We start from the raw sequence: 13260 nt of genomic DNA, 5'->3' as shown, positions 1-13260 counted from the left end.
TTGACAAGAACATTTATATGAGACCACATCAAAAAAGGAATTCGATTAAGTAGTTCGACCAAGGTCAGCAGTACTCGGATAAAGGGCCGTTTCGTGGGGGGGTGACGCGAGCCATGGTACTGCCAGGGAATGGCAGGTTCATCGCCCACTCTTACCTTATAAGCTATCGAAGGAAAAATCTTTGAATTCAATTTTCACTTTCACCCTGGACGAGCTTTTCGTAAGAAGACACTGGTGATAGGATCGGCTCAGTTGTGAAGGCACCAATACCACGTGACCATGCCGACTGTCACGGACCTTTCTCGCTTCACCTGTGATGACGCACCCTACTTACGCCAATAGCGCTTAATGTTATCGCAGCTCACTTCTTCATCACTGAGGACTACATGATTGGCAACGACCCTACCGGTAACGCTTGGCAATACTTGGTAGACCGCCTGCTGCCAGTCATAGAAGATCGCGATGCTCATGATGCGTCTGCCCTAATCTAAATCCAAGACATTGTGCGCCTATCAGCCTTCTAGGATCCTTCTTTTCCCTTCTTCCCAGTAGCATTTTAATATTATCGTTAACCATGTGAGATTGCCTTGCAGCCTTACTTCACCGGACTCGCAGCTTTCCCCCGCACCTGTACTCCCATGACGCTTCACACCAACAGTTCTTTCTCATAACAAATATTGCTTGAACTGTACACAATTTTCATCCCACTCAAACCCAATAATATAAGTCAAGAACAACTCGCTCACTGGTGCCCGGCTACCATCAACGACCCAACGACCTCAGCTTCTTTTACCCCGCTCGCGTGCATCTGTTGACGCAGCCGCAGCTCATTTCTTCAGAGACACAACCCTCTGCTTCCCTCCAACCGCCTCTCCAACCGCCTCCGCGATAAGCCTATTCAACTCCGTTGCATACTCGCGCTGGTTCCGCCAATATCTTCCCGAAGCCTGCAAAAACACCAAGTCTCGCAGTAAGACCACGCACCGTCACGTGGATGTCACTCGACCATGTCCGATGATATCAGCGAACCATTTTCGGAGGACTATATTGAGTCTCTTGCTTCCACGCTTTGCAAAGAGTGTGATCGACTCCTTCAACATGCTGCGTCCATGCGCGAGGACCCTGCCGTCGAAGAACTGAAACTAGAACGACTTTGGGGCGAAATCCGGCAAAGTGCTAAGCAGTGCCGTTTGTGCCGGTATTCTTTACGTACGAGGATTCACTCTCGATGGGCAGACGAAGACAGCATCACGATTTCAATGTCTCCAGAAGACTACAACCAATCAATCTCCAGTGGGAAGGTCTGTTATCAGTTATCGGTCTTTTCGAAATTGAGTGGCGGAGGAAGTAGATCAGTTCCATTCTATCCGGTTCGTGAAAAGAAATCGCCAACACCACAATTTCTGACAGATTATGAATATGCTCCAAGAACAGACGCCCCTTCGGTCGCTCAATTAGTCAGACGATGGTATAACCAGTGTATCTCTAAACATACGCAATGTGATCATCCTGAAAATAAGTACCAACCACCCAGACTTCTGGAGGTTAAAAGTGGTAGCTTTCGTTTGGTCATTCCAAATGAGCCTGGATTAAGTTACCTTTACGCAACGCTCAGCCACTGCTGGGGATCTAACAGTCACTTCCTCAAGCTCTCATCAAGCAATATCGACGCTCTTATGCAGTGGACCCCAGTAGAGAACCTTCCAACGTCTTTTCAGGATGCTGTACGTCTCTGTTATCGCATAGGTATCCACTACCTGTGGATTGATAGCCTCTGTATAATTCAAGAGGGAAGGGGCAGTGAAACAGACTGGTCAGATCATGTTTCCAGGATGTCCGCAATTTATTCAAATGGGGCTCTTAATATCGCTGCCAGTTGTTCTTCCGGACCATGGGACGGTTTACACACCTTACGAGATCCGGGGATGGTTAAACCCGCCATTATAAGAGGCGGACATGGCTACGGTCTATCTGAAGATATTTACTGGATCGGAGGTGAGGAAAGTATCACCGCAGGTGTGTTGTTTTCACCTTTGAATCTCCGTGGCTGGGTGTTCCAGGAGCGGCTACTTTCCCCTCTGGTTGTTCATTTCGAATCAGAGCAAGTATTCTGGGAATGCAACAGTGGAGAAATGTGCGAAACATATCCATGCGGCGGAAATTCACACAAGTCGCGCTATTCAAGTCTAACTGAATTCACCCTTCCGACTAAAACAAGTCAATGCGGAAATATTATCGAAAAGTATTCTCGATGCAAGCTTTCGTTCCCAGATAAGGGTGAGTTATAACCTCATCATCATGTTTCCAAATCTAATTAGAGATATTCTCAGATAAGCTTGCTGCCTTCGCTGGAGTTGCCCGAAAAGTCTCGCAATATTATGATGACAAATATTATGCCGGCCTGTTTCAGAGCAGCCTTCCCAGAGATCTGTTTTGGTATAATGCCAATAAAATTGACAAGGTCACCGAGGTGAATGAAAAACGACCAAATACTGGTATTCTACTCGATGATCGACATGGCTGCCCATCTTGGAGCTGGGCCAAGATAGATGCACCAATCTGCTATTACACACCCTCTGGACCGCATCTTATGACAATACGAGATGTGCAGATAATGCTTGTGGATTCAAGCAGTCACTATGGCCCTGTAAGTGGTGGGTATGTGCTTCTACGAGGATTTCTGCTAGATTGGGACTGGGACGTGATAGCTGGAACAGAACCTCCAAACTGCCATTTTGATACAGAGATTGTAGCTTGCATAGACCCGCAGGATCTCAGGATCCTTCCATTCGGGTTCGTCCTAACAAATAATTCCCCTGCCAAAAGCATTATTATGGTTTCTCTCATTCTACAAAAGCTGGATGGGAAGCCTCGAGAAGAATACAACAGAGTTGGGTTGCTGAGGTTTACTTGGGTTACAAGAGATAGAAGCCCTCTCGCCAAGTCAGAAGAAGGGGATGATGATCCAAAAGCAAACACATGGCTGTTAAAAGCTAGCGAGGAGTTTCAGGAAGAGTGGGATGCAGGAGTATACAAGCATGACAAAGTTTATATCGATGATGCATGGAGGTCAAAGGTGGTCAGTGCGTTTCAGGAAGAGTTCAGAGCAAGAGGAAAAGGAGAGCAGGACATTTGCATAGTCTAGCGATATGAGTCCGCAAGCCGGGGTCTCATCAATCACGACTTCATTCCCAGTACAATTTCAACAACCTGTCCTAATTGAATCTTCTTTCGTGAGAAGCATACCACACATTCAATGAAACGCCGTATCGAACATCGTGGAAAAGTTTTCCAATCAAGCTCTCTGTTGGGCTAAATCTTTATGGGCCGATTAGAACCGGTGATAGTAACACCAAGGAAATATACCACTCTAGGCGTAGGTCTATAGAATGGCTTAATTAGTCTTTTAAAGACGTTTATACGGTAAGTCGCTTACCCTAAATCTTTTGACAGTACTAGCTAGCTTCCGACATTGCTGGCGTGTGCTGGCTGTGAATTTCTGGTGACTTTTGGACCTCGGCAGCAGCTAGGCTCGAACGGCCGCAGCACCACCACTACCAAATGTTTCACCGGCGCAACTGCCCTCTGTCTAATTGCCCAAGTTCGGCGCTTGCCACGCAACAGGCCAAGGGGAGGGTGACGGGAGGTATACCCGGAGTACGGGAGCGACGTCGTCGGCTGTGGTTATCTGTGCAGCTCGAACTTGCTCGCCCCGAATTGGAATCACTTGCACCATGTCATAACAGACACTGAACATCGCTCTCAGATTCTTCACCTCTTCTCCATGATGCTCTTCAGGTCCTTCACAAGACTCAGTTGCGCCGTCCGCCTTCGCGCAAGCCTTATATCTGTCCAGTGCTTCAAGAAACAGGGGTATATTACCTTTCCGCCATCCACATGTGCCGATTGCGCTTGCGCCCGCGCCCTCGCCCTCGTGAATCGGCGGGCCTATGGAAATGGTGCTAGCGGACCTAGGCTTTTCGGTTGGCTCTTGTAGAGGTGTTGAAACTTGTTTCTGTTGTCATTTAGTCGAAAGAGGGTGTCTTGACAAACCCTGGCTGTTCTGATCCCTTAGCGTTTAATTGCCCTGCCATACTGTGGGTAGCTATAGCTGGGTCTGGGTCGGTTACGGTAGGGTCTAATATGCAGATCAGAATAGAAGGATTATTAAGCACATTATAACATTTTTGTGCAATTGTTAGTGCAGAAGCGCCTTTGGTGCAAGATCATGTCTACGAGAGCGCTACAGTACTGTAATAATTTGCAGACTTGGGCCTTTGTAATTGGTATGAATTTGCAAACAGGCCACGGCTTGCCTCAATGACACACCCTGTGGACATCCAGTGTATACCTCATGAAATGTTCTTTCCCATGCAAACAAGAAGGGTGACGGCAATGGAGATTGCATCTGCTGAAAGGAAGGATGCTGAGCTGAGGCTTGGCCGGAACCACCTCGGGACCATAGAACGGCTCATCAGTTGTTACGGTGCCGTTACTTTGAAGATGTTGATTATCGCCATAGTGACGATGGCGATGGCGATGATGACTATTATGATATCGACGATGATAGTGACTATTGGAGAAGAGCGGGAGATTGAATAGACTGACATCACATTATCAGTGCTTTGCGCAAAGAATGTGCCACCTTCTATAGCGCTAGAATAAGAAATTTATAAGTTTTTAGCTAATATAGTTACTATAAGGAGTAAATTATTAGCTTATCTACTATAGTATACTTATTTTAATAGTTTAATACTCTATTTTAGGCTCTACTGTACCTAAAAGATAAATTTAATAAAATCTAGCTAATATTTTACTCCTTATAGTTACTATATTAGTTGAACTTCTAATTCTAGCGCTGTGGGAGGTGGCACATTCTTTTTGAAAATGATAATAATAGGCTTGATAACGCTAGGGAGCACATCCAAGCAGTTGCGCTTGACATGGTGTTGGATTTGCGAGGTAGTAGGCACTGCCTGGTGCGCAATGGACCCGTCTCTGAGCTGGAAGCTCCTGTGCAAGAACATGCACGACCAGAAAACAGACAGCAATACAATCGTTCATCACAACCTCCGATCGACACTGTTTACGCTGTTACATTTTGACTATTACAACCAAATAGCGCGGCGTACATAACACCTCAGGCCGTCATTAATGAACTTTGAGATTCTCAGCCCGAATACTTCACTAGCAGCGACGTCCGTGAGACTCGTGTCTTTGGCTCCTACTACCCCGAGACGTCCGACCGCTCCTACAGTCAGGTTGCCCAGGCTGTCACCCGTCTCTACGGCGCCGGTGTCCGCCAGCTCAACAAGCGCGGCGAGCCCGTTGACGAGAAGACCGGCCAGTATCTTGGCCGCCCTATGAAGGAAGGTGACTACCACCACGATCTCGACATCACCGCCGACAAGTTCGCCATGGATGGATCCTGCACCGTTCACTGCTTCATTGGCAGCTCTGGCAACAGCACCTCCAACTCCCCGCCCCGTAAGTACTACCCTCGATACCATACACATTGATTGAATTCAACGCGAGCCAAGTTGATTGGCGTGTTCTATCTGCAACGAGATGACGTCTCGCTTCGCCGAGCGCGCACGCAGGCAGCCATTGCAGCAGGATTCGGGCGGACTGAGGTATGTTTCCGAAGCTCATTTTGCCTGGAGGTGCCTACATGTTATAGAGCCTCGATTCCGCGATGCGTGGATCGGGCGCAAACTATAGTTCAATTGTGTACAGACACCGACGCTGGGTCGAAAGTTTCGCTCAGAGCTGGCTGAGTGATCATATTGAGGCATTTGAGGACGAGATCCTTAGACAGCAGCCAGCCAATGCAGAGTCTTTATTGAACACGCTCTCGGACCTCAAGAACAAGATCAGCGACATGACGATTCCGGAGGACTGAGTGGTCCTCGTCTCCAGAAAGAGTGTTATAGCCAGCACAATGTTCGCTCAACCATGCGTTATGCTCCGCGCACTTCTCTCCTCATTGCAAAACTTCTCGTGCCCAAGACTCCATTACTGAGTCGTAACACTCCCTGAAAGACGTTAAGCCCGCCATAGCAGGGGTGTTACCAATGGAATCACGTGCCCATGACTGCCATGTAACAATATACGCTAATTTCTGGTCCAATATAAGTACCTCTCCGCTCCCCCTTGAACTACTTCTCCACCACTAACTCCTCCCCACCATATTTCCACCCCCCCGAACGCACCGACACCAAACCGTATGTTGAGATGTCTCCGACGATACAGTGCTCTGCACGCAAGATATCCAAGGAGTAATTTACTAGAAACCACTTTTACTTCCAGCTTCCACAATCGCGCTTTCACCTCTCACTCCACACCCGCCAAGAACCCAACTTTCACTCGCTCATCCACGATGTCGTCCAACGCCACCGCGCAAGGAGAAACCGCACCACCACGCCTACCACTCCCCGGCAACCCCCTTGGCACCATCCGCGCCTCCCTGCACTCCCACCATCTCCCCAAATGGGGCCTCCTAATTTATTGCTGCGACTATCGCTGCGACGCCACCTGGGACTCCTTCATGGCCACACTGCACTGGAACGTGACCGACGCGCTCTCGCTCCTCAAAGCCACTGATCTCGCGGCCTCGCTGGACATGCGCGTCTGGTCCGATCAATCAGCGCTCGACGGCGCAAGCGTAGACCGCGTGCGCGACGCGTTCAAAGCGTGGGTTGATAGCACGGAAGCGAAAGAGGAAACGAAAGATGCGCCGCTTGACTGGGGTGGCGCGGATTATCCAAGATATACGTACTGCGTGCATGTTGATGCTGATGCGGTGGATTCGGTTGTGAGGAGGGCGCCGCAGCCGCAGAGGTTTGATGGGGAGAAGGTGGGGTATGTTAATCTTGTGAGGCTTGATATGAGAGAGATCACAGATGGTGGTGAGGATAGAGAGGAGGAGGAGGAGGAGGAGGATAATGGTGGGAAGGGGAATGTTGTCAGGGCTCCTGTGTCCAGGCTTTTTGGTCCGGAGACGTATGGGGAACTGTATGATCTAGCGGCGTTTGATCGGATGAGGAGGGATTGAAGATGTGGTTATGCTGTGTAAAGCCTGATAAATTGTTCCTTTCGGCTATATTAGTGAGCTTCCTCGAAGCTTAGCTTAGATTTCGTTGACCCTTGGTCGCTCAATATCTACCTTTCCCCTGGTGCCTCTCGTAATTCTACGTAAGCAGACGCAGTGTGAACGCCAATGCCCATGCCGATGCTCCAAATCCTTATTATCATCCCTTGTAAAGGCTCCAAGCCGTTGCCGATCTAATTCAATTCGTCTAGTCGTTATCGCCATCTAATGACATCTATCTCTTTCCCTTCTTCTTTCCCTTTGCACCAGACACGCTCTTCAATGCAGCGTGCTTCGGATTGTCCTGCAAATGCTGATGCAGTCGCGATTTGGATGGGAAAGCAGCATCGCAGCCTAGACACTTATCGTTGAGACCTCCATCTTCGCTTTGGGCATCGGCTTGCTTTGCTGCACGCTTTGCCCGCTTCTGGGCAGTTTTGCCTAGCTTTGGTACTTGTGCGGATGCGTCCTCCCATACTCAATCCAAGCTTTTTTCGTGCTATTATAGTACCGTTAAGTTGAAGCTATAACTGGACGCACTTCTTGGCAGTATCTTTGCTGGCGTAGCTGCGTTACACTGGTCCCACAGGATACGGCTAACAAAGCTCTTCGACTTAGAGCCATATTGACTAGAGTAAAGATACAGAAGGTACCGAAGATCGAGGAGAGACCAGTAAAGGATCGAAATTAGGTGCGGACGGGCAGTTACCTCCCCTGCTTTCGCCTTGCTTTCCTTCCTAGTCTACGGCGGCTGAGCTGATAGCTTTGCAACCACTTATCATCCCTAGGCTTATTTGCCTCACTTCGTCGAAACCCGAATATGAAATTACTTAGCATTTACCAGGGGTTGTTAAATCGAAAGGTGAAAGTCAAAAACGGAAACATACTTAACAAAATACGGTTGTAAAATCTAGGCTGGAAAAGTATCAAGGCGCTGGGCTAGTCACGAGCGCCCACAGGCCTATAGGCTGGCCCTATGGTACACTCCAACAAGAGCTTCATAAAAGTGCGATGGACTCCAACAAGAGTCTCATACTTATCTTCTTGAAGTGTACCTGAGCTCTAGCATTCAGGCACTAGTCGTTCTCGCCTGCATTGCACAGCGTGGAGCTGGGAGCGACTTCAGTCTCCTTCGGGGGCCTGATCGGGGCAATTTTTGCTGGTCGAACACACCTTTTCATTGTTGCTGAGCCGATGGCGAGGCACGAGGAAGAGTTCTGCGTGCTATGCCTTCAACACACATCTTACGTGATCCTGATCACTTGACGGCGGTTCGTAGAAAGAATAACGAGGGTATGCCGAAAGAGCGTATGCGCGTGTCGCGTGTCCTAGCCAATGTGAGTTGTGTGTAGCTTCGCATAGCTGCCGTCCAGGCTGAGAGGTTTCTTTATTGCTATCTGCCATTTATACGTGCCAGTGTCTAGTATTATCGGGACCAGCTGAAGTTCTTACACGTTCGTGACGCCGGTCGTCGCGTCTACCTATTTCACCTGCAGCTGCTACGCGTTCATATCTGTCCACATGTACGAAGCCCTGCCGTGTGCCTCCCCCAAGACTGGCAACAGCCTCTCGATGCTCTATTCTAGGGCTGATGCCCAATGCTACGCTGCGCCGCCGCGACAGTGACCTGGCGTCGCTGTGATGGCCCGCGTACTACCTCCGCTGTAACCCTGGGAAGCTCTTCGACGCCGACGGAAGCCTGGCTTTCTACGGAGGTAGATTGTGATTGAATCTCCTCGCGATGGCCGATGTAGTTGTGCTCAAGTCTTTGGACGACCGCCCACTCACTCCAGTACCGTGTTGCCTTCAATTTCCTGAATGTCCGTCTCGTAGTGGATCTCAGGATGTGCATTCCACGTCTGGCCTCGTCAACTGCTTGCCTAAACGAGAGGGCAAGAACTTGTTCAAGGAGTTCTTGCGCTCTTCGCATCCTCGCCCCCAAGCTGCTTGCCCTCTACCTGCTCTCCATCTGTTCCGCCTAGTCCTTCAACGTCCGCCTCACTTGTCCCTTCGGCACCGCCCTCCTTCCCCTCCGCCAACGCTCTATACTTCCTCCTCTTCTTCTTATCCGCACTACTTTTCTTCTTACTAGCCTCCCTCGCCTTAATCGCCGTCCTCGCCTGATCCCCCAGCTCAAGCTCTTCAATCCTCTCCCCCAGTATCTTCCGTGCGTTCTTGCGGTTCAGGCTCCGGGAGCGCGTGTCCTGGTACTTCACGACGATGCCCGTCGGCAGGTGCTTGAGCTGCACGGCGGAAGAGGTCTTGTTGATCTTCTGGCCGCCCGGGCCGCTGCCTTTGAGGAAGTTCTCTTCGATTTCGGAGTCGAGGATTACACGGCGGGGTGGGAGCTGTTTTGCGAAGAGGATGGGGGCGGTCGTGAAGGGCCGGATGGAGGTAAGGAAGCGGAGGGCGAGGCGTGGGAGGGTTGTTGGAAGGGCCATTGGGAGGTGGTTAGGGTTGGAGACGGTATGGAGAGGATTTCATGGTAGCATTATGCGTAGAGAGGTCATATGTAGCTTGTCTGCGAGAATTGCATCTTTCGCCATCGCCATATGCCGCTGGCGAGTCGCTGGCGTTTCGTTCGGAGCGATGGCGCCAGGAACCCCCGATTCGGAGCAGGCTAATTTCTCCGGCTCCTCCGCACGCCGTCGCCCGTTGGCCCCTTCATCATTCCACCAGCTGCTCGCGCCGCGAAAACAAATCTTCCACGCCCCATTGCTCCAGAATTAAGACTGGAGACGTACTACCCATACTACCCGAAGTCCATTGGAGCATGCTAGACTCTGCCTCCGCGTCCACCATCGTCCTCCTCTCCGCCGCCTCCGCGCTCCTCCTCGCCGCAATGCTATACCCAACCTCACTCCTCCGCTGGCTCCAGCGCAAGCGGTACCAATACGAAGTCACATTCTCCCTGTACATGTTGACGTCAACCGAGAAGTTTATTCTGAGTACGTCTCGCACCCTTATTTCCCATCCCTTCTCCCAGACACGCGAGCCGGATCGGCCTCGGGTGGAAACAACCAACTGTTGTGGAACAAGATGTATAGATGGAAAGCTGACTGGGACATACAGATTCCCTCCTCTTCCTCCTCCTCTCGCTCTTCATAATAGCCGCCTCGCTCTACCTCCCCGAGCACATCGCCTTCATGGCGAACCGCATGTTCTACTACTTCTCGGGCGACTCGTCGCACTTTACCTCGCAAGCAGCGCCGAAGCACGAGTTCGCGACGGCCGCAGTCACACAATTGCTTAGTAACAACGAGGCGTTACGAGGAGGGCCGGCGGCGGGACATGGGCATGAGTTGTAGTCATGGGAGTTGTTGGGTTATGCATTTCAGGAAAGGCAGAGGATAGAAGGAGTGCTATCCGGTGTGAAAGAGGCGTGTCCGTCCGTGGTCACGGCGACTGCATGTCCCGATACGTGGAGACATTTGAAGCCGAAGCCGTGCGAAAACACGGCAGTAGCATTGAAGCGGGCGCTTGGAGTGCTCCCACATACGTGAGCGTGGATACCCTTGCACCCGATACACCACAAGGGCGTTATCACACCCGCAAGAAAGGCGTTGGGCCATTCGGACCGTTGTTGTATCACAAAATACCTGCCTCATAAGGCACATTACTTAATGTTAATGATTCACCACCATGTAACCACCATGCACATTGCCCGCCTGTCCACGTCCCCCTGGCCGAGGCTGCAATGCCGCTGCATGTGCATGTATGTGCATATACACGTGCATGGACATCGTGTTGGCCAGCGCGCAGATGGAAGCATTCTGGAAACCTACTAGAAGGCGGCTAAAGAAGGGCCTGCCCTGCTTCGTTCGCTTGGGGCCTTGTTTCATGCGACCTAACATCATCTATATGAAATCGATACCTTGAAGAAAGGCTGGGACCAGGTTTTCGGGCGGCCAGACGGCATAATTCGATGGCGGGCGTGTCGGGCTAGATGGGTGCGGACATCAGCGGTGGTAGGTATCTGCGTCACAGCACGATGAGCAGGCCTCTGCAGGATCGGAGATGTACGGGGAAAAGATCTTGTATATGGTACGGGGATAAGAATATCTTGTATATGTATGCTGCACGGCATAGTGCTGCGGGAAATGTATCGTACAAAATGTTCGAATATGCACAGGGCAAGTAATCGGACCGCCATAGTGAGACAACAGAATCAAGTAAGAAGTGAAGCGCGACGTAACAAAATACAGCGAACTGTAACAATATCTAAAAAAAGTAATACCGGGTACTCGAGTCCATCGAGGAAAGTCAAGCAAACTCGTCAATAGCTGGAGGAAGAAATTCCCATGGTGTCAACCGTATACAACCTAGGATCTTGGAAGTGAAGGCTGGGCGTCATCACTTCTCAAACAGCACACGCACAGCGTTGGTAAGAGCGGCCGTCGAGTAGTCATTGAGCGTGACTAGAGTAGGGAAGTCCTTCAAACCATACTCATGTGTTTGCCTCGCCGTGCCATTTGACACAAGTAGAACGACCACAGGCACACCGGCTAGGGATTTGGTTTCCGCTACCCTCTTCATCACGTCCTGCGCGAATCGAGTCTGCCGCTCATAGGCCTTTGGATCGTAACTGAGAACGTTCTGCGAGGAACATATCACAACGACGATGGCTCCACTAGCAGGCAGAAAATCGGCATGTGTCTCGGTCATGCCGTGGTCGAGACGGTAAGGCACGTGACGCACCTGTCGTGGAAATGCTCGTCCCAAAGGTTCGAAAGGGTCCATATCTCTTGCCAAAGATGTACTAGGGGGATGAGGTACGAAGGGCGTAAACATCGTGATAACTTCCGCTTCGTTGAGATGTCGCAATCTGGTGACTGCGTGCGATGAGTCCCGGACGAGTGTTGGGTCCCCTGCCGTGGGAGCACTTTGGAGAAGTGCGGTGAGATTTGATGTTCTAGGTGCGGGCGAAGGCATCTTGCGGTGGTGTTTCGGATGTAGATGTGGTGATGGCAAGTAAGTTCTGATCCTGCAATCGCCCATTATGGTCTTGGAACTAGTGCTTTTATGGTTGGTGGTGTAGTGGGCCTAAAACGTTCCCTTCGGTGATAGCGCGACGTTTTGGGAAGGACAAAGGCCCGTGAGTGAACTGCTTCAACTCGATGACTCCGAGGCGGCCGGGCAGTAACAACGAATAACGATTTTTTTTTGTTGCCTGTCCTGAATACAGTGGCGTATTGTATAAGCCGTGCCCAAACCTCGGCCACTTTAGAAATGGTTTCCGGGCTTCCGGATGCGGTATCGATAGACTTGGAGTGTTTCGAGTAATGGCTTCAAGATTGATGCTCAATGTTGAGCTTTGGACCGTTCAATTAGCTCTCAACAATTACGAGCACGGTGAAAGATCTGAGAGCGTATCAGACTCGGGGTGATAAAGAGAACCAAAAGTATTCTGTTCACAGACATCAGCCTCAATGGTGAAGGAGGGGGCGAAGTTGATGTATTAATGCTGGCGGATCGCCAACTGGACCGTGAGAGTACTGCGATATCCGCGATCTGTGACATTAATTAAGCAACACGTCTTCCGAATATACTGCCAATAATGCATCGGAGTGATGCTCAGGGTGCTACGGCATGAGTGAAAGGAAGAGGTAGCACGAAGTCGAGGCACATATGTATCCGCGTGCTGGTAAAAAGCAACACTGCACGGACAGGCCAGTAGGGCGACACAGCTGCAGGGCGAGTCGTTCGAAGGCCCGAAGTACCGCTGACGCACGGCATGATGCCTCGATGTGGCTTGGTTGCACACAGGATCAGAGTGCAGTGGGCCAGTGTGCGTCTATTGATGACTTGCTAGACGTTGGGTAGCAGAGGTATTTGGCGGCCGACGACTAGGCAGCAGGCGGAGAGAGTGGCGAGCCGCTCCTTCACATGCTACGCAATAATCCAGAATGGATTATTGGAACAAGGACAGGCCGATGAAGACGGAAGCTTGTAATTTGGCGTGATGGCGCACAGCAGCCATCCTCCTGACCGAGTCGACCCAGGACCGACGAGCCTCTTGGCCGACAGGCAGCGGAAAGAGCAGCGAGTCACCCCAGGCTCGGGCGACGAACAATCCAGTCGAGGCACTGCCGCGGCCAGCAACCGGGGCGGCGAGGGCTGAGGTAAAGGCTTCGCTATACGTCTGGTATCGTTGATATGTACGATACGCG

General features: G+C 50.8%; 5 protein-coding genes across 5 annotated transcripts; 3 read left to right on the top strand and 2 right to left on the bottom strand.

Moving 5' to 3' along the window:
* Positions 1–4986: 4986 nt before the first annotated feature.
* On the top strand, positions 4987–5902 carry N0V89_009296 (uncharacterized protein; the record flags this gene model as incomplete). The annotated part of the gene is made up of 4 exons (XM_056218047.1): positions 4987–5058; positions 5175–5487; positions 5536–5633; positions 5681–5902. 4 exons carry the CDS (start codon positions 4987–4989, stop codon positions 5900–5902), a joined length of 705 nt encoding a protein of 234 aa, XP_056067312.1.
* Positions 5903–6379: 477 nt separating this feature from the next.
* On the top strand, positions 6380–7054 carry N0V89_009295 (uncharacterized protein; the record flags this gene model as incomplete). Its single annotated transcript, XM_056218046.1, has 1 exon — positions 6380–7054. The coding sequence occupies one exon, from the start codon at positions 6380–6382 to the stop codon at positions 7052–7054; it is 675 nt and encodes a 224-aa protein (XP_056067311.1).
* A 1940-nt stretch (positions 7055–8994) lies between these two features.
* On the bottom strand, positions 8995–9531 carry N0V89_009294 (uncharacterized protein; the record flags this gene model as incomplete). Its single annotated transcript, XM_056218045.1, has 1 exon — positions 8995–9531. The coding sequence occupies one exon, from the start codon at positions 9529–9531 to the stop codon at positions 8995–8997; it is 537 nt and encodes a 178-aa protein (XP_056067310.1).
* Positions 9532–9932: 401 nt separating this feature from the next.
* Positions 9933–10398, top strand: N0V89_009293 (uncharacterized protein; the record flags this gene model as incomplete). Its single annotated transcript, XM_056218044.1, has 2 exons — positions 9933–10038; positions 10163–10398. 2 exons carry the CDS (start codon positions 9933–9935, stop codon positions 10396–10398), a joined length of 342 nt encoding a protein of 113 aa, XP_056067309.1.
* Positions 10399–11443: 1045 nt separating this feature from the next.
* On the bottom strand, positions 11444–11755 carry N0V89_009292 (uncharacterized protein; the record flags this gene model as incomplete). Its single annotated transcript, XM_056218043.1, has 1 exon — positions 11444–11755. One exon carries the CDS (start codon positions 11753–11755, stop codon positions 11444–11446), a length of 312 nt encoding a protein of 103 aa, XP_056067308.1.
* Between the last annotated feature and the right edge of the window lie 1505 nt (positions 11756–13260).

The sequence above is a fragment of the Didymosphaeria variabile genome (assembly GCF_027946475.1).
Source record: "Didymosphaeria variabile strain IMI 356815 chromosome Unknown scaffold_7, whole genome shotgun sequence".
NCBI classification, from domain to species: domain Eukaryota; kingdom Fungi; phylum Ascomycota; class Dothideomycetes; order Pleosporales; family Didymosphaeriaceae; genus Didymosphaeria; species Didymosphaeria variabile.
The sequence above is the reverse complement of the archived record's forward strand: the minus strand, read 5'-3'. Positions and strand labels throughout refer to the sequence as shown.